Source organism: Bombus fervidus, chromosome 9, assembly GCF_041682495.2.
Source record: "Bombus fervidus isolate BK054 chromosome 9, iyBomFerv1, whole genome shotgun sequence".
Lineage (NCBI taxonomy): Eukaryota > Metazoa > Arthropoda > Insecta > Hymenoptera > Apidae > Bombus > Bombus fervidus.
Window position 1 is genome coordinate 11,070,865 of NC_091525.1, and position 23,119 is coordinate 11,093,983.

The window sequence follows — 23,119 nt, forward strand, 5'->3', positions numbered from 1 at the left end:
AAACTAAAACTTCGATTATGTTATTATGACTGTACAAATCTTTGCTTCCTATCCTTTTTTTATTCAATTAGATAGGTTTATTATTTACGCGTGATATAAAATGGGAACTTAACGAATATTTTTTATAGTGTTTCAAGTTCTATTGGAAATTTTGATGCTCACAGTTTCTTCTATTTTATATTTACCGCGCACTCGGAAATGATCAGTGACTGATATGACAATGGCACCAACGCATGAAAACAAATGTTCCTAGTATTGGATAAAATAAGGTACATTCTCATCGAACGAATTCTATTCTTTCAAAGTTATTTCAATTAAATGTAAAACTCATTCATTCATATTACATTTGTCGTTGATATGGGATACAATAACATTTTGTCAATTTTCCATACTAATCTAAAATTAAACGTTACGTTTTATTATAAAGCAACTAATTTTACAGTTTGCATTATTCAGTTAAAATTATTTCTATATATTTTTATCTGTTGATTTAATTTCTTATAAACAAATGAGGGTGCAAATAAATTTTTATAGTTAATGTAGTACACAATTTCCTCATGTTATACAATCTTAAAACAATGTATTATATATAATATTGTTTTTACCCATTATCATCCTTTGCCTTTAGATCAATTACTTTATTACACTTTTTCAACATTACCTTTGTAATTGACACCAAATAATGGATGCCGAGTTCTCAAATTTTTTGGGAATGGTACACTGCATTTTTCCATTTGCATTGGTTTAGTTTTTAAAATACTTGAAAGTTTTCGTCTGAAGGTAATTGTACCTGCTGGCTTCATATTGACTACATGAAAAAAATACAAAATGTTAGAAAAAGCCACTGATCACATCTTGAAATAGATAAAAAATATATTACCAGTTTTATAGCGCGATTTTACTTTACCAGTATGAAGTACACATGTAACATTACATTTAACTTTATGACTCACTGCACAGTATTTTTCCTCTTTAATTTTAAATTTAGATTTCTCTCCAAATATTAACATCTGACCTTTAAGTTCATTTGGATCTATCTACAAATTTCACGATATTTATAATATTAATATATTATCTTTTTATTTAAATATATTTAACTCACTGTTCCAGGAATATCCATGATCCATATATCCTCGCTATCAGATAGATCATCTAAACTCAATGTAGTATTTGTAGTTTCCATAATTAAGTCTTCTTGTTGTACTAAATCACTGATCTAAAATAAAATTGATAAAATAATTTTATCCAAAGATTTCTGGTACAGAATATATATAAATTAAATTTTATTTACAGTACGTGGTCTTGTAGATGTTACATTCATTGATGCTCTGTTGCTACTTATTTCATCTCTTGTTTCTTTGTTATTTTCTATATGTTGTTCCGCCTCTATTACATTTTTTTTCTCAGCTTTTTTCAAAATGCTTTTCTTAACTATAGGTGAATTAACATGTGGACTGGCAGGTTGAATGTTTGGGTTGATCGTTATAGATTTATTACTCTTTGACTGAGGTATTTCAGATTCTGTGGCATCCATTAGGACCATGCTTTTATTTAACTGAGTATTTAACTTAGTTAAAGAATCATCCACATCTAAATCAGTCATATTCGATAAAACCATAAAATTATATCTTAGATTTATAAAATTCTTATAGTTTCCAAATTCCTCAAACGAAATTCACTAAGTTATTAACATTTATGTACAAAATACAATTTGCACAATTTTGACATACTTCGCTATATTTAAAAAGTCTATTGTCTAATACACTATATAAATGAGATGAAACATTAAATTGTCACATAAATATATATAATGTTCAAAATAATCAAATGTACACGTTTTATTGGTATATACGGCCTCCAATACTAGGTTATATACAATAATAATAAATTTGAAAACAAAACCGACTAATTTATAGGTTGGAATCGGAATGTACTATTAAATCTTTATACTTATGCTGATTTTCTAGTTGTTCCAAAAAATACAGATGCTGCACCATGCTGCACCATGCGGTCAAGAGTTGAAGATGTTCCACATTAGCATATACAAGAACCTATAAAGTTAGGGATCTGCCCTGTTTGGTTCCACGCTAGCATATACAAGAACCTATTTAGTTTCGTCACAAACGAGGTGTATTTGTTGCGGTACAACGCTACAAGAGTCTATTTTTCATTGTACGGTTCTATGGAAATGTTCATACTTTTCTATCCGAGATAAACAAGTATGAGAATAACAAAATTGCGCAATAATTAAATTTAGCTGGCTCAAAAGAGAAATTAATTGTTTGTTATATTTTTTTTTTTTTAGAGAAGAAAAGAAAATCTTTCCTTTCAAACGATATGTAATATCTACAATAAATTATACAATGAATATTTCAATATATAAATAAATTTGCTACGATAATAACTAAATTGTATTACTATTAAAATATTGTTTATTTAATTAAAGTATTTGCCGTACTGTGGCGTAATAGACGATATTTTGAGATAAACAAAAACGTGGTTACTCTAGGTTTCCTAATATCACTGATTAATTTTGATTCAAAGCGCCTATTTTTTAGACATCAGACGTCAGTTGCAGTATTTTTCAAGTGTTGTTAATTTTGTGGTACATTTAATCTTAAAATAATTACATCATATACGAAATGTCTACCGAAAATTTACGACGATCTTCACGACTAAAAGGTAGTATATAGATTGCTGACGATACACTGTAATTTTAATCTTTGTAGATATGTTTATTTACAATCTGTTATTGAATAACTTATTTTTATTCTAGTAAGAAAACCTAAAAGGTATATGTCATCCAATTCAGATGAAAATTTGGATGATAATCCAGTAAATGCAGTAGAAGATGAACTCAAAGATGTAGAAGAGAGTATACAAAAGCCAGTTGGTAAATTTTCAATGACGAATTTAGTATTGATTTTTCCGTTTTTTCCAAAATTTAAAAATGTATTATTTATTTAGAATTATTTTCAAGTGATGATGTAAGTGGACAAGCATTATATAAATTCCAAACACCTAGTAGAAAAGATGCTATGACAAAGAAGGCACATTTATGTCGTACACCTATTAATGATGTTGTATTACCCATTGCTAAAGTTGTTCTTGAAAAGATAGATGTTTATCTATCTAATAAAGAACAACCAAAAACATCAAAGAAAGACCAGAAAATTTCAAAAAGTATAATATATTATATTGATTGTATATATCTGAAATAATATAACACTCTTCATTTATTATATATTTTTTAGCAATAATATAAAACTACTAATTTCTATTTTTAAATATTCAGTACCTGTTATTCAAAGAAAATATGAATCTGGATTAACATCAAGTGAAAGTGAGAGTATATCTGAATCTAGTGATTACCATCCATTTGAAGATACTGAAGAAACAACTGATAGTGAGGATGTAGTATCTAGTAATGATGAAAAAGATCAGATGAAAACAAGGAACCAAAAGCAAAAATTTATATCACAGTCACATTTATTGAATACACCAAAAAGAGTAACTAGAAAAAATAAACCTTCAATTATTCATAAAGATTTTGTAAGTAGAATATGATAAATTTCACTAAAATATGGATATATGAATTATATAGTACATTATTACTGTTATGTCTCATATTTTTAAAGCATATGCAAACTGATGAATACTTCGCAACACAATCAGAAAAGGTAGTTACATCCGATCGGACGTTAGAACATCTACGTAATTCTCGTTTAACAAAAGAAAAATTGGAAAAGTTGTTAGCAAATCAAAGTCATGTGTCTTTACAACATAAAAAGAATATTTATTCAGTAACTAATAACTACTCTACGCTGTTTCCTATGTGGTATTTTATTATGGAGTAAGTTAAGAACAAAATATTGAAATCTATAAGCTTTTAAAAAAATTTAGTAATACGTATTGCTTTATTGTATTTTAGGCAAGGCTATACTGTATTGCTTTATGGCTTAGGTTCAAAAAGATGTTTAATCAATGATTTTTATAAAAGTATATCTTATCATCCATCACTAGTAGTAAACGGATTCTTTCCTAGTTTAACTATAAAAGATGTAAGTCATATAAATAGAGTTGAGATATAAATATTCAAGTAATATGATGATTAAAAATAGCGCAATATTTTTTAGATACTTGATGGTATAATTATTGATTTATTGGAGTTAAATTGTCCTAGCAATACAACTGAATGTATTGATCTTATTGAAAAAACTTTAAGGAAAAACCCAAAAGACAGATTGTATTTATTAATACATAATATAGATGGTATGATGCTACGTTCAAATAAAGCTCAAGATTTACTATCTTGTCTTGCAAATATACCAAATATTTGTGTTTTAGCATCAGTTGATCACATTAATGCCCCGCTATGTATGATCAATTTCGTATTATATTTTTAATTCATTACATTTTTAGTAATTCTTATATGATTGTACATTTATAGTATGGGACCATACAAAACACTCCAAATTCAAGTTTTTTTGGTGGGACACAACAACATTTCTATCTTATCAAGAAGAAACATCTTATGAAAGTTCGCTCTTGGTTAAGCAAAGTGGTGTTCTTGCTTTATCATCTCTTCATAATGTTTTCCTTTCTCTAACTTCAAATGCTAAGTCAATCTATCTATTGCTTGTAAAGAATCAGCTAAGCAACAGTAATAATGTTAATTTTACTGGTAATTTCAAATTTATAAGAAAAGTATTACATATAGAATTAATATAGTTTCAAACATAATAATTTATTTACAAATTTCTATTAATAGGAATGGCATTTAAAGATCTCTATCGAGCTGCTCGTGAAGGATTTCTTGTAAGCTCAGATTTAGCATTAAGAGCACAATTAACTGAGTTTATAGATCACAAGTTAGTTAAAATAAAGCGCAACATTGATAGCATTGAACATCTTATCATTCCATTAAGTTCTGGACTTCTAAAGCAGTTTCTAGAAGAACACGATACATGATATTTTTAACTACCTGTAGCATATAAAATATGGTAAAGTATAAGTATTTATACTTTTTGATATTCTTTTTATATACCAAATTTATTAAAATATTTATATTTTTCTAAGAAAGAAGAAAAAACAATAAAATACTCTGTAAAAAATATAATGGACCGCATAATTGTTATGTCATGTCCTTTAAAAAAAAGTTTTACAGATATCTAAATCTAATTGTTATATTTAATGTGGAATATATTAATACACATACATTTCTATATGTCATATAATTATTAGGTTATAAGTAATTAATTAGGATATGTATACGTATAGGTTTATACAAATTAAAACATAGTTAAGGGTTAAGATATATTTGCAATATCATGTTGGTAGCATTCGGTGTTGGTACCTCGTTGGTACTATTCAATGACGCGAAGCGCCAGTGGTAGTAGTATCGTGTAATTCGTGTATTATTTTTTACGTATGATTATGACACGATAAGCCGGCTAGTGTGTAAAATACAGTAACAGCTAACAGCTATAAGATGTCAAATACGTTAGGTTAGATAGTAGGCGGAATTACGCGCTAGCGAAAGGTTAAATGAGTTATTAACGCATGTATGTGGTCCACAATTTGATAGGTAATTACATTGTTAGCAACTGTTATTTCTCGTGGTTTAGTGACGAATAAAATTTGAAAAAGATCATGTAAAATAATACAACACTATAGAAAGTACAATAATCGTATAATGCAGTATACGGTTACCGGCTTGTTATTCGACTCGGTTTTGATCTAACCTAACTTTTTGCCGTAGAACTTTTAAACGAGGTTATTCAGTCCTGCTAGGATGCTTTACCTTTTTTTTAGCTACAAACAATGTCATAATTTCGCTGAAAATGTTAGTGTGTGGGCATGTGCGTGTGTGCAACGTTGCGTGAATTACAGTTTCGATTTGACATTGTAAACATGACGACTTGACCTTACAATGGCAAGTTGGACGACCTTGACTTTGGCAAGTATACAATGACCGAGTAGTCACTCTTATCGACTAGAATCAAACTTTCTACGTATAGTTTTGATAATTAACTGATGAAATTTCATATTGTCAATCAACCTTTTGCATAATATAACCTTTTATTCTTAGCAAGGAGCAACTGCAAAAAATGTTTGATCCTTTTTGTCATAAAGGTGTAACAAATTTTTGTCTTTTTTTTTTTTTGTTATCACCGTATTGAACGCATGTCAAATATTTTATAGCACGTCCCTAGTTATATTTATATTACAAAAGGAAACAAAGCTTATATTGCCTCACATATTTGTATTTTTATTCATGATGTATATTATTAGTGTTGCTTGCTTTGAATTCCAAAATTAAAAAGAAATTAAAATAAGAAATAAACGAATAACGTTAAAAATAAATTAAAACAATATTTGATTTTTCTTTCTTTTTCTTTTATTTATATTTGAATGTGTTTACTACCTTCTTATTCGATTAATGATATAAGAATATACATTTTAAATAAAATGCATATAGTAAAAATTGTAATTTTTTAATTCTTATATAGGTATTTTTCATTGTTGTAGGTAACCTATAAACACATTTGCTGTGGCACTGAAGTAATTACATTGGTACAAGTGCTTCGGTGAGTCATTTAATATGAATTTAATTTTATGATAATTTATCGTAAGATTGACATTGATATACCATATGATATTATACTGTGTGTTTTCTCTAATACATATTGATCTTATTCAATTAAAATGTTAGCATTTGAGTTTGTAAATTGTCAACATAAGTTTTAATTTAATGTCAGTTGCAATAATTAATTGCAATAATTAGAAATGACATTAAGGAATAATGTGGTTGTTAAATTATTTAGATGAAGAATGGATTATGAATAAATAATATAATTAATTACAGAACAACATAATTATTATTTAACAGTCAAATGTATGTTATAGCATAATGTATAAACTACAAAAGCATTGAAAGAAAAAGTGATAAAAATGATTTATAGTTTTATTCAATATATTTAAATTTTCGTTCAAATTTAAATACATTAAAATTTTAAAAATGTTGTTTTAAATAATACGTATGATTATCAATGTCATACAAAATACAGATTATTAAATCAAAAAGACAACTGATTAATTTATTATATAATGTATTATGAATTGTATGTTATGTAAAGAGAGAACACGAAAGACTAAAATATGGTCGTGTTCTTAAACGAATTTTTAAGTAATTTTTCAATGTACATATATTTACATTTCATATGCTCATCACTATATATATATATATATATATATATATATATATACATTTAATAATGTATGTATTATGCCTTAGTTCTCATTTAAGAAGTATTTTAATAGAAAATACTGTTTAAAATGTATTTTTTAAAAATATTTCTAGTTTATCATTTTACTTTTTCAATGCAGAATAATTCCTTTCTTTAAATTACCTTTTTGAAACTAAAAAGACATAATAAAATTATTTTATTTTAATGTGATGAATGAAGTACAGCAACCATCTTTATCGACGGGTTGGTCTTTGATGATGCTTTAAATTTTATGATTTCTACCACTAGGGATCGTTTGTAGTTTTCTGTCTTTTCAAACGATCTTTTATAGCTGTATTTAATATCGTTTTTAGAATTATTTAAAATTAATTTATTTGTTCAGTGAGTAAAAGTGTTGTTAGTATCTCGTGAAATCTTACACTTGAAGCAGAGGCATAGAGAAGAGAAAATTTTGTTGTTTAAGATTTTCAGAGATGTCAAAATGTTATAATGTAAGTACAAAGTGACGCTTAAAAAATTATTTATGAATTTAAAACAAAATAAAAATCTGTTGCATAATATTTAACTGCAAATGAAAATCATATGCTTTTATTTTTTCTAATATACTATCGAAATCAAATTAAAATATTATCTAAAATATTGCGAGGTTAACAGAGAGTAAGGACTATCCATCATTGTCAAATAATGGTGGTATTCCAATTATTGAAATTATGTAATGTTTTTTGAATGTCCAATAATGTTTTTAGGAAATATTATTGTATTCTCACATTGTTTATCGAACAATTATAACTTATGTTATTTTCGAAAATTGTAAATTCGAACGATTGTCATAGATGATTACTCAATACAACTGCAATTATTTAGTATTTAATTTAATCATTCACCACAATTGCGTTACATTAAATGTGAGATCGGAATTAAATTTAGAATGAGAAATCTAATACCTAATATCACGTATTTTAAGCTTCTCCTGGACTTTATCCATTTCTCGTTACTAATATCACGTAGCGACGCTCATGTGAATTTCACTTTTCTCAAGACAAACCAATTTCTCCGAGTGGTCTGTCCATTTCTTCGACGGCCATTAACTTTTACTTTCGTACTAACTTATTTCGCGTACGATGAACGTTAAACGACATTTGTCACGGTGAATGACACAACGTATAAACACAGTGTATAAACACGACGTATTTAAAGCCGTAAACGCTTCAACGTTTATTTCTCACGTTTTTCATTTCAACTTTATTCGTTCGTAATTTACAATTCTTCCACGAGATTCAAAATCTTCGTTTTCAATGATAGTGTTTTCAGTCCAGTCGATAAAACAGTTACCAATTTTTTCATGACGTTATCAAACGAGATTTCACGTGAACGCGAATTAACCCGAGAGAGTGCATTGGCAATATGGTAATTTCGAATTGCGAACACTATTGTCGATGATTCGCTGACGTACACAATGGCACAAAAGCGGTGCGCGCGGACGCTTAACCAATTTCCGCTTGTTTTAACCAAAATCGAGGTCGTGGAGCCGTTAAGCGTCAAGGATCACTTACGATCATCAAGTCAAGATTCTACGTGTATGACTCATAGAACTCTTTTATCTCGACTACATATGATTCCTTCCACATGCGTCCTCGTCATTATGCGTGCTTGCGAGCACATGGCTACGTTTAATAATGTTCCATTGTTACAATATCATCTCTTTTCTCGTTTGACCAGACTTAGCACGTCTTCACAATTTTCAATTTAGTTTTCGTATGATAAAAGGTATATACAATTTTTATAGATATAATTAGAGAAACACAGAATAGATAAAGGACAGAAATAAACTTTATTTAGTAATCTAATAAGTATGATAGAGGATATATAGCGTTAAACTTTAGCTTTTGTCGTGAAAAATTTCATTATTTAATTATTTTCTAATTTAGTAAATTTAGTTAAAATTGTCAGAATTATGAAGTTCTTTAATTTCTGGTTCAAGCATTATTTCATAATGGCTAAAAATAATGATTAAGTGTTTTACTTTTGATGAATTATCCTGCATAATGTACAACGTAAAAAACCGTTCCCGACGTTTGCTAAAAGCTCGAGCGTTTTCCATGTAAAAGCAGCATTTAACGAGATAGGAAACAACCGCGAAAACTTGCTTCTTTTTATTTCTATAAAAGTTGCTTGCCTTCCCGTTTTGTTTAGTTACTTGTATAACGAGTTAAAAGATCTTGTGCGGTGGATAATGCGGCGCAGTTGTAAATGAAATCGCAAAACAAATGCAACGTAATAATAAAAACGGTGGTCAGAAGCAAAAAAAAAAAAAAAAAAAAGAGGTAAAATGAGATAAAAAAACAGGAAAATAAAAGTTTCCTGCTAGTCACTTGGTACGTTCCATTCAATTGTGCGGTTTATATTTAATTTCTTATACTTTCACAGAGTGCGTAATTCCAATTTCACGTGTATCATAGAATTAGTAATTGAACATTATTATTTCATTTCTGTTGATTTTCTGATTTTGTCGTTATTTGATTATATTGAAAAAAAAAAAAAGTATTCTAATATAATGTAGTCGATCAGATGAGCAAACTCAAAAGAAGCGAGTAAAATTCTCCACAAATAAACTTCAAATGTAATTCTTCGGGTATTGATCCAACAAGAAATGAACCCTTCAAGCTGTCCACCCTCAAACTGTCCGCTCCTAAACTAATAATCCAAAAGAAGCGGACGAAATCCCTAAACACGTTTCCACCACCTTAAACCTTCGCTTAGCTTTTCTATGTTCCATCTTCTCCAAATTAGTCTTCCAATCCGTTCGATTCTCGTAGAATCCCAAACTAGGCTCTTTCAACCAATGGTCGTTCCACCTGGCAAATTCTTTCACGATTGTAGAATATCGTTATACAACGGAACGTTTGACAAAAAAACAAGCTGCCACGTCCACGTTGCTCGTACCTCTTCCGGTAATCAAGCAGGCGGTCGGTCGATCTTGTATTCAGGTTGCTGATAAAACCGGTTGAATCGATAGAGCGACGCTTCGGTCTGCAGAAAAGTTTGTCGGCGTTGGCTTCGCGCATTTATCCGGTTCCCGGTTGTTCGATGGAAACTGTAACCCCGCCACGGCATATTAAATATCCCCGAGACGGGAGATGACTGGGTGCTCGAGGGTGAACGCGCAACTTTGCCAGACCCGTCGTCTTTACCCAGCCATTCCTGCGGATTTCTCCCTCTGTGCACGTTCTGCATACATGCACACGCTCGCGTATCATACAGGGTGTCCCATTAGAATGTTCCCATGCAGTTATTCATCGTATGTAACGATACACAAGACTCTGATACAAATATTATTGTATACATTAGTAGAGGGGATGCATCAGGTTTCATGAGGTGGTCGCAGAGAACTCATTATAAAGAGAAATAGATTCAAACAACTTTTCTGTGCTACACAGGGTAACTTTAAAAATTCCAATTCTTTTTTTATATGAGAATATATATGTTAGTATCGTTTCGTTATTCTATTATTAAGATTTAAATTGGGTTTGGATTAGAGTTTTAGCTAAAGTTTCAATCGGAGAGACTAAGGCGTTAAGTTAGATTTGGCAAGTTTTCTAGACATAAAGTTTGAGATTAATATCGATATTGATTATCTATGAAACTTTGGATCCATATTAGGACGATTCTTAATGATTCGAATTATTTCGTCCAAATATTACTATCGTCTTCTACGATCAGGAAATATTAAAGATATTCAAAATTTAGCACGGCAAAATGAAATTTATCGTTCGTAATAAAACATATATATCAAGACAGACCGAGTTCCGCTCGAAACTTCTCTTTCACTTTCTTCCTTTCTTGTAACGTACATTTCCATGGAGACGAATTTGTGGAGAAAGTAACGAGACACCGAGTATATAGCCAGCTTTCAGGGAGCCACCCTCGAAAAAGCGTGCGTACTCGTATTCGGTGGTTCTGTTTTCACCCCGATCCCCTCTTCCTCTGTTGCGCGTGCTCTCCTGTTCGTGCACTTTCCGTTGGCCCGTCCTCTCCGTGTGTCCTCCTCTTTGTACAACCCGTTCTCTTTCATCGTTCCACGAAATTGTCGTTTTGTGCGTGGCGCACACATTGCCTCTCGCCTTTCCGTTCCTTTCCGTTTTGCGTTCAGTTTGCGTTTCGTGAAACAAGAACGACTTCTCTTCCGCGGGTGAGGAACGTTAATTCGAAACGGACCGCGTTTCCCTGCAGGGTCGCAAGGGGAATAGTAGTACAGGCTTTCCTCTTGGCTTGAAACGAGTCAACGAGAATATTGTTTCGACGGACGGGAACTCGACGACGGTACTTTTCAGCGTAGCCACCAAATTAAATGGCATCCATGCGATTAACTTTCCCCGGAGATCCGTCATTGCGATAACGAGACTCGGGAGCCCTTTCGCTGTTCCAAAATTCTAAAAAGAATTCCTCGTATATTTATTGAAATGAAATAACCCTTTATCCACGCGACCAGGTATTTCGCGAGGATATTTACGTCAGAGCTGCTCTAGATAGAGGAAACTTCTCTATCTAACGGACTTGATTCAAAAATTTAACATATTCTAAACTTAATATTTTTCTTCGTTCGGTAACCGACAGAAATTCGTTCGATTTCGAATTCCAACGAAACGATCCTTTATTCATGCGACGGAATATTTTTCATTCTAAAGTAATCTGAGTTCTAATCTAAGAACCAAATCAAACCTAACTCTTCTGTTGCTCTAGACATCGAGAAGAATTCGTTCGATTTCAGGATAGGACAATGTAATCCATCGTCAACGCGATAGAATATCTATCTCTCCTATCTGAACTAAACTCTAGTTCGACCCCAGAAAAAATCTGTTTAAACCATCTCGTATTGCGTATGAAAGAAACTTTCTATTCTCTTTACAAATCTATCGGTTAATTAAAAACGCGAATGCCTCGTAGGAAAATGTATTGACAAATAGAAAGCACAGAATACGATACTTTTTACACAGTACCGAGCTTACAACGATCAAAGAGACAAGATATAAGAGCATTCTAGCAACGTGACGATGGTGAAACGTGCAGCAGCCAGTAAGCTGGATCTGCTAGCTGGTTTCCTAGAGAAAATCGATCGACTTGCTGGAGGAAATCGGCGTCTATAGAGATTCAATGACGATAATCAACGGCAGAGACCCTTTTCTCTGCCTGTCTGTCGACTTCTCTCCAACCTACGTATGACCTCGATAATAACAGTTATGAAACTTGGCCGCGATAGTGAAAGTGGCGTGTACAGGACGTTTCATAATCCGACAACGTCGCCAAAGCAATGGGCAAGCGACGAAGAGGCCCTGAAAGGAGGAGAGGATGTTTGATCGTCAAACAGTTTCACCGGACGTTCGTCGAGACGAGAACGTGGACTCGAACGATGAAACGAGATTGTCAAAAGAAAAAATGAAAGGAGAAAAACGAGGGACACAAAGGCGGACTGAAATTATGAAATATTGACATACCATCGATAGAATAATCCTTTATGAATGAAGAACACTGCTGCGATCCTTGAATCTAGTCTTATTGTTAGCAGTGGATTACACGATACGAAGGTATTTCATGGTGTTTCATATATTTTGTATAGAGTAGTCTTTTCAGTATACCGCTGACAAAGAAAATATATTAGGATTGTTTTGCGATGTTTCTTCTACGTAAAATGTCTGCGTATCTCATATTTCATTGTCCTACTATCGGCATATAACGTAAATCGTTGTTGACGTCTCAACATTGATAACTGAATATCTACATCCTCACGTGACTCCTCAGGGTACTTGGCATAGATTGATTTTTATTTAATCCGTAGCGATTGCGAATTGAAGTTCAGTACGCGTAGCATGTACGACAGAAGATCTGATAGAACTTCGTTATCGCTATTCTCCTAGTTTCGCTGTAATAGTTTCTCACAGGCAAATATCGAACAAGTTCTTCAAAGTATCATCCCCTTGGTTCCTTGCCTTGAGATAATTTTCTGTCAATAATTTAATAATATTTTTCTAGGATCTAGTGGCTAATTATGTGCAAAAAGAAATATATTTTTCGTTTGGAAGAAACGTAATATCGAGATTTGAAAAGAATTAGATAAACAATTTGAATTTATATTCAAAGATTATCTTCGAATACCATAATCGGTATTTAGCAACATTCATATATCATTACGAAATCGAGCGAACTACAGATGCTTATAAGTAATAATGTAAGATAATTATCTGGTGCTTGCCTCTGGTGTCAGGGTTGTTGGTGGCGTGTGTACGCATTTGCACGCACTACGAGTGCTACTTTACTTCCACCACTATCGTATCTTCATATCGTAGCTCGGCAAAATGTTACGACTTTCTTGTGAACGCGCCGACACTGCGTGTACGTAGCGCGATAAAAATGTGTCACGATCGTACAAGACTTTCCCATTTGTGGCACGCGTGCAACCACGCTCCTCCCCGATCGATTCAGCTGTCGTTCATATCGTGATATCCAAGGAACGTCCATCAGGTTTTGTCGCACTCTGACTCCGATTCGAACGCTCGCGATCGGTCGAGGGTTAACGAGGTTGATAATTGTCTAGACGTGATTTATCTGTCGAGGTTTAAATTGATTGGTTTTGCTATTTTGTGGGGATAGCGAAATGATACCGAGTTGTTTCATGGATTGCATTAAGTTGGTCAAATTCTTCTTTTACGATGGAATCAATATTATTAGTTTTATGAGTCACGAGTTACGAACACTAATCAACAGCTGCAGGTCTTATACACAAATGGATATAATGGACAAAGTGTTATAAGTAATTTTGAGTAAATTACAAGTTAACTGATTCTTTTATTTGAAGTAAAATTGTGAAATTATAAAAAGAAAATCTGTAATCTGTAATTCGTAACTCCTTAATTTACAAATAGTATTAGCAAGTTATTTGTTAAAATATTATAATTATATTGATAAATTATCGTACAAGAAGGTTCTGGTATTAGGTCGAGTATAGATTTGTGTAGAATTTCTTGAATGATTAAATACGTTCGTAATTTGCACGAATATAATCTATTATTCGCAACAATATATAAAAGAGAAGAATTCATAAAAATATATTTTACTCCCCAAAATCTTCATATTTTATCATTTTAACAAATTTTTGGTGCACGTCTATCGGATTTTCTCTTTGATTATCTTACGCGTCAAGTTCGCTAAGCGTTAAGAAATTCTCTTACCTGTTTCTTAACTTGATAAATAATCTCAAACGTAATTAAGATAGGACAAGTAAACAGAGAAATTGAAGTGGAACTATCGTTGCTGTATTCGTCCATGAGCCGGTAATCTGAAATAGCAATCGTTTACATTTCAAATAGTCAACAAACACCACCCTCTTTCGTTACAAACGGAATTAAATGCTAGGAGGTTGAAACGAATTCCACTTCCGGCGAGCAAGCGCCGAGGAAGGACTGGAGCTGACCGTATCGATCGCGTGTGCAGGATTTAAATCCAGATCTTTCGTTTCCAGACGACTGCTCTAGCAATCGAGTTACTTGGTCGTTGTTAGATCCCTCTTCTTTAAATCTAATTCGAAAATGGGGTTCGCCTACTGTTCAGTCAGCTTGACAAATGCGGATCGTTCTCGATCGAGTAGTTACAGAATTCACCTCCAATTTCATACAGAGAACGGAGAATTACATAGAATCTATTCGACTATAATATCGTTGATACGATGTGCCACGGTATGAAACTTCGAATTTTCTGTATTCTTTTCTATCGTAGATTTCCAACCATAATAGATTAATATGGTTTATAACATAGTTCAAATTATTTCATGCAATCCTTAACACGTATTCTGATCTTCGTGAATCATTCACCGAATTTTACTTTCTAAATTCTATTCCAGTAGCTTTAATTCCAATTGTAGTCGTAATTAAATACCAGACACGACTTGCAGATCGTCATGCCATTAATAGTTCGTGGAATTCTCTCTCTCTCTCTATATCGGTGATTGCAAATTGCAACTATAGCACGTATACTTGTTATCGATAATCGCATCAGTACTTGAAAGGAAACGCCGATAGACCATCTGTATCGAAATATCGATCGTTGACAGCTATGAATCATGCTTCTTTGCAAACATACATACCTCCACGGCTTTTTATTCGATATCCGATAACCAGCCGTTTCTGGTTACTGTCGCTTTTCTAGATTTCCGCTGTCGTCCGATAACGTCTGCTCGTTCTTTGTAATCTCTTCTAACTCCAACCATCGTTCTACGTATTTTGTTTCTTTCGTTTTTTCCCCGTATATATATATATATTCGAAAAATTGTATAGTAACAGAAATGGATATTTGTACGTACGAACATATGTCTGTGCGAGAAATCGCTTAAGTATAATGCGATAATGATCAGACATCGATAAGAGAAGCGCAGAAGGCGTTAGGTTCAGACTTAAACTGTGATATGTTTTATAGCTATGAATTGCATTCAGTTGTGGTCGATGGATTGGTCCGTGTATTATTTCATTTTATTAATTAGTTCGCAAATTACTTTTCTTAAAAGCTTCGCGTTTTTTGTAAGCTATCGAGTGTTTATTTCAATTTTTACTAACCTTTAAAATTACATTATACTTTAAAAATAGTCGAGATAACGATGGATAATGTTACTTCTTGTTTTTGTAATGTATTTACAATGACAGACTATAATCCGTACACGGCTCTAATCTTCGCATAAATTTCCATGAATTTCCAATTCTGAATCATCAATTTTTGCTTAGTTCCTACATGACAGTAGTAAGTGGTATTTTTCCTTTGGAAATAACCCATTGTCAAGTCGAATAATCGACGACTGAAATAATAGTAAATTCACCAGCATAATTCCAGCGTATCAAACACTCTTCTATTCCAGATCGAACTTCCTCTCTATTTTATATTCAACCCGTAGAATTCCCATCGACTGCAACGAATATTAAACTTCGTCCCTCCCTTTCTATATCGGCGGTACAATAAAAAGCAGAAAGGACGAAAAGGAAAAGAGGGGAAAGAAAGTGGGTACGCTGGGAAAACTTATGCAATTTTCCGGAGCAAAAATCGCCTGGGATTTGTCTTGCCAGCACGATGGTAGCTCGAGGTAGGAAGATTCGAAGGGTTCCACCCCTTCGAGCGAGGGAACTCGACGGCTTATCGTGCTTTGCTTTTCAAATGGCTCGTCATTCGTCGCCTTTTTCCTCATTTCCCTTTTCCTTGAGCCCCCCCCTCTCTCTCTCTCCGTCCTTGTTATTTTTATAATCGATCCGAGGAACGACACAGGCTCGCTCCTTTCAACCCTACAACCTTTCAACTTTAATTACGAGAAGCTTGACTATTCTTTCATCTGGCATGGCACAAAGTGGCAAAGCGGTTTAGCTACTGACATTCAATTCGCGCGAATTGAGCACGTGCACGAGGTGATCTTTGCAACACACGATCCTGGCCGCTTGTGCAAGAATATGATTGCCCGGTAATCAGCTGAAATGGTTGCGCGTACCAGGCATCCTTGGAATTCCCGGAATTTTATTCCTTTTTTATGCAAAATCGATCCTTTATATCGACTAGGTGTTACCAACTAATTGGCAACAAGAAAAAGTAAAAAAGAAAAACAGAGAAAAAATACGATCTCGTGTGCTGTGGTCGTTTTTTCACGAACTGTTCCATTTTTTTTTTCTTCGTCCATAACGAGCCATTAAATGGCTCGTCGAGCGTCAGCTGCGAGAGAGAATCGGCCACATGCTCGTACCCAGACCACCTCCAAAACCATCCACGTTCACATATGCTGTGTACCTAGAATCAGGCCACTTTGGTCAGTTTGTAATAATAATACGTGTACGTTATTGAAACGTACAAATTAATGACGAATTCATAAATTACAGATATAGGTTAGGCAATTACAAGAGGTACTGAACTTACGCTACTGTTGACGTACAATTAGCTACGGTTATTCTTCGAATGAAATTCCTAAATAAAGTGTCGTACATTTGACAGAGGTCGATATTCTTTTACCTCGATTCCATTAAAAGTTGGAATTTCATACATTCCCCTGATGCATGCCTTACTACGTAACAACTTGTAATTGCAGTATATTCGAGTAGACCGAGTATACCGTGCTCGATCACCGATATTTATCGGCGATACTTATAACTTTTAATTGGCCAGCAGACCTGGTAACCCCGGACTCGATTCGAACGAAACTAACGTCGAAAAGTTATTCCCATAACGAGGAAACGTTTCGTTCATCTAGCTTCCCTTTTTCGTTGTTTTATTTTCTCTCGCGAAACACGTTAACTTCGTGCGGAAGGATAGGAAGAGGGCCGCGTTTGCCAGCTTCCTTCTATATGGAAGCCCATTAAAGCGGCCGTAAAACTTGGTTACAGACTAATTGCTTCTACACCGCGGTCCTTTCCTTTTTTCTCCTTCTCTCTTTGAAGGAAGACGAGGTAAAAGGGGGATGGAAAAACGGAAGTGTTTTTGTTCGATAAGGTAACTCTCGCGTCTCGTTCGATATTTCACCTGGAAAGGAGAGCCATGATATCTTCCAGCTAGCCCTAGGGGATCCAATAAGTTCCTTATCACACTATGGCTTCTTATGGAAACGAGTATTGTTGCGTTGGATCGATGCTCTCGCAAATATCTCGACCTGTAGGTTATATTTCACAAATTGTGCTCTACCCTCGTAGTTCGAAACTACCGGAGGGTGGCGTGCAAGATAAATTGCGTCGTTTCCTTTTAATCCATTAACTGCTGACTTTTTTTTGAAATTGTCATGTCGCACCTCTGTTTTGAAAGTAACGCCATTCAAAAGCATTAATGTTTCAGAGAAGTCGTAAAGCTGTCTTTAAACGTGATAATTATAAAATTATAATAACTATCGTATGAAAGAATCAAATAAATTTTTATTCAATACGCAAACCAAACTTTCGAAACGTTTAGAGTACGTATACATATAGCCTTAAATTTTAATATTTACAGCAATACAGATTTCTTCGTCAGAGTTTCACTTTATCCCAGCTTGTAGAAATGAAAAATTGCCTCATTCGTACCACTTTCCTCTGAATCTTTCATTCCTCCTCATCCTCCGAGATTAATTCCTCTGATTCAAGGATCTTGTTTATCTTATCAGTGTTTGCTAATATCATCCATCTAGCATATCAAACATCCTATTCCTATAAAGATAAGAAACATCATTTATTTCTCGTCCTTCTGAGCTCATCCTTTGGACGACCCACTAGCAATTCCACAAGTCTTTCTTGAACCAGTCCTCACAGCACCGAGTGCACACGTAATCCCGTGTGCATGGTTGCGAATAATAATCCTAATAGGATGAAACATCATCGGTATTCGGTTAATCAATCGCGACCAGGGCCAGGCTAGACCCGGACGAAGGAGCTTCGAGGTCGACGAGGTTGGGGTTGCTGTACGTGCATTGCGCAAGAGCATTCACCCCGCTCAATACTCAACGACACGGCACAAGCTACCGGTTGGTTGCTGGTGTTGGTACGTACGGACCAGTGCAGCGGACAGAGACGGAGAACACGGTGTTAGGATGGTTGGAAACAGGATGCGAGAGAGAAAGAGAGAGAGAGAAGGAGAGAGATGGCCGACCACCCCCAAAATGGGTTACCTACCTTTACCCACTTTGTGTACAATGAACCCCGCCTTTGATAGCGCTACCGTGGATGTTTTGTGCTTCGTAGCAAGCTTCGTGGCACGTCGAGACTCTCTCTCGCCCCTTTCCAAGAATTTCTCAGAATTTCGCCACGGGCCACGGCTTCGAATTATAAGCCTTGATCGCGTGGCCAGCTTCCGTACTTGGATAGTATATACTACGTGCAATTTTCGAGACGGGAGATGTCGTCATGCGAAGGATTACGGGTGGGAATGTTGTCTAAGAGCAACAGATGTTGGCTGTGGGAGTGGTTGAATTCGGATAAGAGAGAAAGAAGGGTGAATTGGCTTTGAAGTGGAATCGGTGATGGTTGGGACTGTACGTGATGATTGGATGAGAAATGAAAATAGTGAGAAAAAGATAATAACCGTATATAAAATATAGCAAGGTAATTGTAATGTAGATTGGTTTAGGAGTGAAATTGGTGAAGACTTGATGACTTCTACGTGATGTTTGAATGATAAATAAAAATAGTAAAAGGAGAACGTAATTACGTACGTACTACGTATAATAGAAAATATATTACGTAGATTCTATTCAGTGGACTAATAGAGAAAATAGATTACATATTCCAATCTGTACTGCTTTCGACAGAAACGATAGATTCTAGTATCAAATTTTATGATATCGATTCTTTTTCGTACGACGATAATAATTTCACAATATTTGTTAAACTTCAATCTACTTTTATCGACATAAAACATCGACGATTTTATCTTTGCTTTCTAAAATAATCTTTCTCAAATTCCACACCTTATTTTCTTCTTACGAAGTTTCGACATCCCTCGTCGAAACTTTCCCCGTGGTAATCGCAGGTTTCGCGACTTGTCATCGACTCGGGCAACTCGTAGCCGCGTTGTAACCTCGACTGCAACAACAAAGAACCGTCTCCTATTGAGCAAGGAAATTCTTTTATTAAATCGGTGGTTCCTGGCGAGCAACGATCGGCATTTCGCTCGACCGCGAGAGAAAGGGAACGAGCACTCTTGCGTCTTGTCGCAAAAAAAGGTCTAACCGGCTTTCTACGAGGTGGCAAATGCCGGCTTTGGCTTGCAACAGCATTAAACTGTTGTGTCAATCCTCGTAAAACGTTTTCTCGGACGACACCGTGAAACCAGAAAATATATTGGCTATTGAGAAGTATCTTATTCCTAAGTACTTGTTCGTGAGAGATCGGAGAATCGATGTTACAGGTCTAATCGTTCAAAAATTGTTCAAAGTTTAACTCTTTTGTAGCTCTTTCTAGTTTCGTGAATAATTCTTGGTCTTTCTAAGACTAAAGTTTAAGTTTCGTGAAATTTATATGTCACGTAGCGACCGATGCACTGCTGAGAAGCCTGAAATTTTTTTCTGATAATTTTACGATTCTTCGTCCTCGAAATCGACGTCTTCGCTTTTTCACGTTTACAGCAGTCCCGTGTGATAGCTGGCAAATGTTCTTGACAGCATTGTTCTCCCTTTTTAAATTCACACAGCACGCAGCCGTGTAAACGTAAACGAGTCTCGTCAGTCCGCTCATTTTAATAATTCCTTGTGGCAGCGGAATGAACGAAGCGTTAAAATCGAGCTAAGACGCTTCGAACAGGCTGCGGAATATATATATATAATTATGGTGTTAAACCGTAGGGTATCTTTAGACGAATGCTGGAAAGAACGATAACGAATTTTCTTCTTCTTATTGTCGAATATTATAGTGTTTCAGTGGTGATAGAAGAAAATTATAACAACCTAGCAAGCTTTGTAATTCTTTTACCTTCGAACACATTGTCCTGTCAGTCTCGAAATACATTGTTTCCTTTAGTAATAACTAGGCAGCACAAAGTCCAATGTCATGACAACGCTACTTTTACTTTTTATGACGACAGTCATGACATTTCGTGTCAGTAAAAGTTGTAATTGTCATGTGGAAACATAACTTTAAGAGGATTAAAAAACTATATGGATTTTGCTCCAGGCAAATTAATAGCTCGTTCAATTTCTCAGCGGATACTATTTTTATTCGGATGATTTCTTAGTTTCGGAGTATGATTGGAAAGATGTAACGAATATTCTTGAATTCTTTTCACGGGCTATTAACGTTAATTAATAGACACGATATATATTATTTATATATACATACACCACTGTTGTTTAAGAAGAAATTGAAGATATTCTATCGAGAATGAAGAATGGAGAGTCAAACGTTTGGTTGGCTTTTTGTGACAGAAAGGGGGAGTTGGGGATGATTAATGGGAACAATCTTGTTGTTCCAATTACGTGGTTGTCGATAATGTGCAGTCAGTTTGGATTTGATTGTGGGGTTTATGCAATCGATTGTACACGTTGGTTTAGGGAAATTGGACTGGGAGTTTAGTGGTATTGTGTCCGCTGGCTTTCATGTTGAACAGGGTGAAAGCAATGCAGTCGTACAATATATGATATTTTAAGAAGTTTTGTAACATTTTTGTTGGTTCTTGCTTCAGCGAGTGTTTCTTAGCTAAATACGTATTATTAGATGACGATATGATATATTATAGGAATATTAATAGATTATATAGATTATTATTATAGAAATATAAGTAAAAAATATTTGGTAGTGTATCTAGTGGAATAAAAATATTATTTTTCTTACGATACAAGTTTGCTCAAACACTTTCTCCTACAGTAGGTTCTTATTATTAATAATTAGCAAATTTTCGTATTCATACGAAAGTATTGCCAAATGATAATAAATGATATAAAATATACATATTTCAATCTAATCAATTAGTATGTAAATGTTATGTTAAATACAACGGTGTGTCAGTAGCATATTCAGGTATAAAGAATTCTGCTGTAAGTATTCTGAAAGAGAAATGAATCTTCTTCGAAAATACTCACTCTTCCAAAGTTTCTTGCTTTCTCCAAAACTTTTTCTATCGAATCATCGAGAGATTCAGGGCGATCATGATAAGGGAAGCGGCCTGCCGCTAAATTTCAGGAAGGGAAAACGAGGTCGAGATCTGTCGTCTTTGATTTATCTCCCTTTCTCTCCCTCCCGTTGCCCTTGCTGTTTTTCTGTTACATTTACGTCGATCGCCGACGAAGACCAAGAGAAACATTTCGCTTTTTTCCATTGAGTCACATGGGTGTCTTGTATACCTACGCACGAACGGAAATGCACTTTCTCCGAAAACAGAGCATGCGGGTCTGGCTTGCCTCTGCCGACGTCGGATTCGTCGTCGAATTCGCGCGAAGCAGAAGGTTTCTCTCGAACAAAGTCGGATCACCGAGCTCGCCATTTACTATTTGGGTTATTATTGTCTCTGCCGCCGCCGAGGCTTTCTAGCTTTCTATGCTTATGCCAAGGATGTCCACATTGCGAAGGATCCCCCCACCTCACGCATCTATTTAGTCCCGATCTTAGACACGATGCTCATTGTTGTTCGCGAAACTTTAGTTTCTTATGCCTTTTTCTTGCGCCTCCTCTTTTCAGGATTATCTCTTTTTATTCCTTTTTTAAAAATTTATTTGTGTGTGTTTTACATTGATTAGAAAACTTGTATTTGTGCAGTGCTTATTGCTTTTTGTTAACATCTTTTCAGAGCGTTCGTTTGTTTTTTAAATTCACTTAAATTTTTGTTAAAATAAATTTATTTGTCCTGTCTTTGTTTGAACTGTTCTTAGCGCGATTCTTTGTTTTATAGATAGATTCTTTTTTTAATGTTATTAGCGAGCGTGTTTGCTTTTTAAATTTACATCTTTTAATCTCTTTTAGAGCGTTCTTTTATACCGAGTTATCTTCCGTCCTTCTATTTGTCAAATTTTTAAAAGAAATCTACGTTTTAATGATAACGTAAGCGACAATAGGGAAATAAAACTTGAGGCTGATAGCCAGTTTAAGATCGCGTTTTGTCGCGTTAGAATTACAATTCACGCTATAAACGTGACTCGGTATTATAATCGTCGGGTTCTTGATCGTTGATATAAAAGAAACGTGGGCGTTTAGTCTGCTACAACTTTCAGTAACGATTAGTCATAAGAGTTAACGGTTCTGAAAGAGAGAGAGAGGCATATCTTTGTGGTTGGTAAATGATATTAGAGAATAGAAAGAACTTTAGTAGGTTCGAACAGCAGTTTTTCTCTTTTCCAACCAATTTAGGCTGATACTTTTATTATTATACATTGACGAAAGTAATCAATTTCTTGAGAAGGTATTTTA

The 23,119-nt window shown here is 34.3% G+C and overlaps 2 protein-coding genes across 5 annotated transcripts in view; one reads left to right on the forward strand and one right to left on the reverse strand.

The window, feature by feature from the left end:
• Nucleotides 1-397: 397 nt before the first annotated feature.
• On the reverse strand, nucleotides 398-1,940 carry LOC139991160 (uncharacterized). Its single transcript, XM_072011071.1, has 4 exons — nucleotides 1,292-1,940; nucleotides 1,103-1,216; nucleotides 881-1,037; nucleotides 398-808 (listed from the first exon to the last, which is right to left on the reverse strand). Exons 1-4 carry the CDS (start codon nucleotides 1,616-1,618, stop codon nucleotides 642-644), a joined length of 765 nt encoding a protein of 254 aa, XP_071867172.1. The 5' UTR covers nucleotides 1,619-1,940; the 3' UTR covers nucleotides 398-641.
• Nucleotides 1,941-2,377: 437 nt separating this feature from the next.
• Nucleotides 2,378-23,119, forward strand: part of Orc2 (origin recognition complex subunit 2) — a 113,260-nt gene continuing 92,518 nt past the window's right edge. Inside the window, exons 1-11 of one of the 4 annotated variants that reach the window (XM_072011021.1) lie at nucleotides 2,378-2,682; nucleotides 2,777-2,893; nucleotides 2,968-3,183; nucleotides 3,296-3,552; nucleotides 3,639-3,853; nucleotides 3,932-4,061; nucleotides 4,137-4,272; nucleotides 4,348-4,377; nucleotides 4,451-4,684; nucleotides 4,772-5,003; nucleotides 5,762-5,886. In XM_072011021.1, coding sequence (XP_071867122.1) covers nucleotides 2,643-2,682; nucleotides 2,777-2,893; nucleotides 2,968-3,183; nucleotides 3,296-3,552; nucleotides 3,639-3,853; nucleotides 3,932-4,061; nucleotides 4,137-4,272; nucleotides 4,348-4,377; nucleotides 4,451-4,684; nucleotides 4,772-4,971 — 1,575 coding nt within the window. In that variant the 5' untranslated portion in view covers nucleotides 2,378-2,642 and the 3' untranslated portion in view covers nucleotides 4,972-5,003; nucleotides 5,762-5,886. Of the gene's footprint in view, nucleotides 2,683-2,774; nucleotides 2,894-2,967; nucleotides 3,184-3,295; nucleotides 3,553-3,638; nucleotides 3,854-3,931; nucleotides 4,062-4,136; nucleotides 4,378-4,450; nucleotides 4,685-4,771; nucleotides 5,004-5,761; nucleotides 5,887-6,531; nucleotides 6,591-23,119 lie in introns of those variants that run through there. The other 3 variants (XR_011800737.1, XM_072011019.1, XM_072011022.1) reach the window with 3 other exon arrangements.